The sequence below is a fragment of the Austrofundulus limnaeus genome, unplaced genomic scaffold, assembly GCF_001266775.1.
Source record: "Austrofundulus limnaeus strain Quisiro unplaced genomic scaffold, Austrofundulus_limnaeus-1.0 Scaffold128, whole genome shotgun sequence".
Lineage (NCBI taxonomy): Eukaryota > Metazoa > Chordata > Actinopteri > Cyprinodontiformes > Rivulidae > Austrofundulus > Austrofundulus limnaeus.
In genome coordinates, this window is record NW_013952530.1 from 907948 (window position 1) to 909220 (window position 1273).

The 1273-nt window shown below is 35.6% G+C and overlaps 1 protein-coding gene across 1 annotated transcript in view; it reads right to left on the minus strand.

The window, feature by feature from the left end:
• calcrl2 (calcitonin receptor-like 2) overlaps positions 1-1273 on the minus strand; it is a gene marked incomplete in the record, with an annotated part of 43487 nt that overhangs the window by 10400 nt on the left and 31814 nt on the right. Inside the window, 1 exon segment of the mRNA XM_014015362.1 lies at positions 697-850. Coding sequence (XP_013870816.1) covers positions 697-850 — 154 coding nt within the window.

A 1273-nucleotide genomic window follows, 5' to 3' on the forward strand; every position in this document is an offset into this window, starting at 1 on the left:
GGGAACACCTTGGGATTCCACCAGAGGAGCTGGTCCAAGTGGCTGGGGAGAGGGAAGTCTGGGAGATTGTTTATTTTTTATATTTATATATTTTTTCTATTTGTTTATAGACTGTCCTGCGACGTTCAGACACTGTTTAGAAAGTTCACTTAACATGTTTTACATCATGTTGCATGAAACAAGAAAAATTAGAAATGGTAAAAAGGTAAAGCTACAGATATGCTTGCTTTATTGTAACCTGCGCTTTAAATAAAACTTACTTTGTTTATTATAAAACAGATGGATTTTTTGCTTCTGTTTGTTGAAAAATACTTAAGACATTAAAGAATTAATTGCATATTAAATCGCAATCGCAATTTATAGATAAAAAAATCGCAATTACATTATTTTCTAAAATCGTTCAGCCCTATAATCAGGCTGCTGCCCCTGASACCCGACCCCGGATAAGCGGCAGAAAACGGACGGAATTAATAGAAAAATACTGAAACTTTTATCATTTTTTTCCATGTGAATTTGCTTCTTTGATTAAATTAGATTCTAAATTAGATATATACATATATAAGAAAACACAGCATATGTTCACTCCCAGCATTGAGAGGTTTTATTGTGAAGACAGCAGAAGTGACTAAAAGATGGGTGGATACACTTTATTGATCCTTCGCAGGAAATAACAGATTTCTAATTTTGCAAACGTACCCCATCCCAGGATGTAGTACCAGAAGAGTTGCTGTTCCTCCACAAACACAGCCACAATAATGAGCGTGTGGAGGTAGATGCCCTCACACAGCATCCAGAAGTAGTTGGAAGTAGACGTGTACTGAGTCAGGACAGCCAGAACCTTGCAGCTTACCTTGTGGTAAAAATCAGACACTGAATTAAAGTTAAAATGAGCAGAACACAAGCTAAAATGAGCAGAACACAAGCTAAAATGAGCAGAACACAAGCTAAAATGAGCCGAACACAAGCTAAAATGAACAGAACACAAGCTAAAATGAACAAGCTAAAATGAACAGAACACAAGCTAAAATGAGCCGAACACAAGCTAAAATGAACAGAACACAAGCTAAAATGAACAGAACACAAGCTAAAATGAACAGAACACAAGCTAAAATGAACAAGCTAAAATGAACAGAACACAAGCTAAAAGAACAGAACACAAGCTAAAATGAACAAGCTAAAATGAACAGAACACAAGCTAAAATGAACAAGCTAAAATGAACAGAACACAAGCTAAAATGAACAAGCTAAAATGAACAGAACACAAGCTAAAATG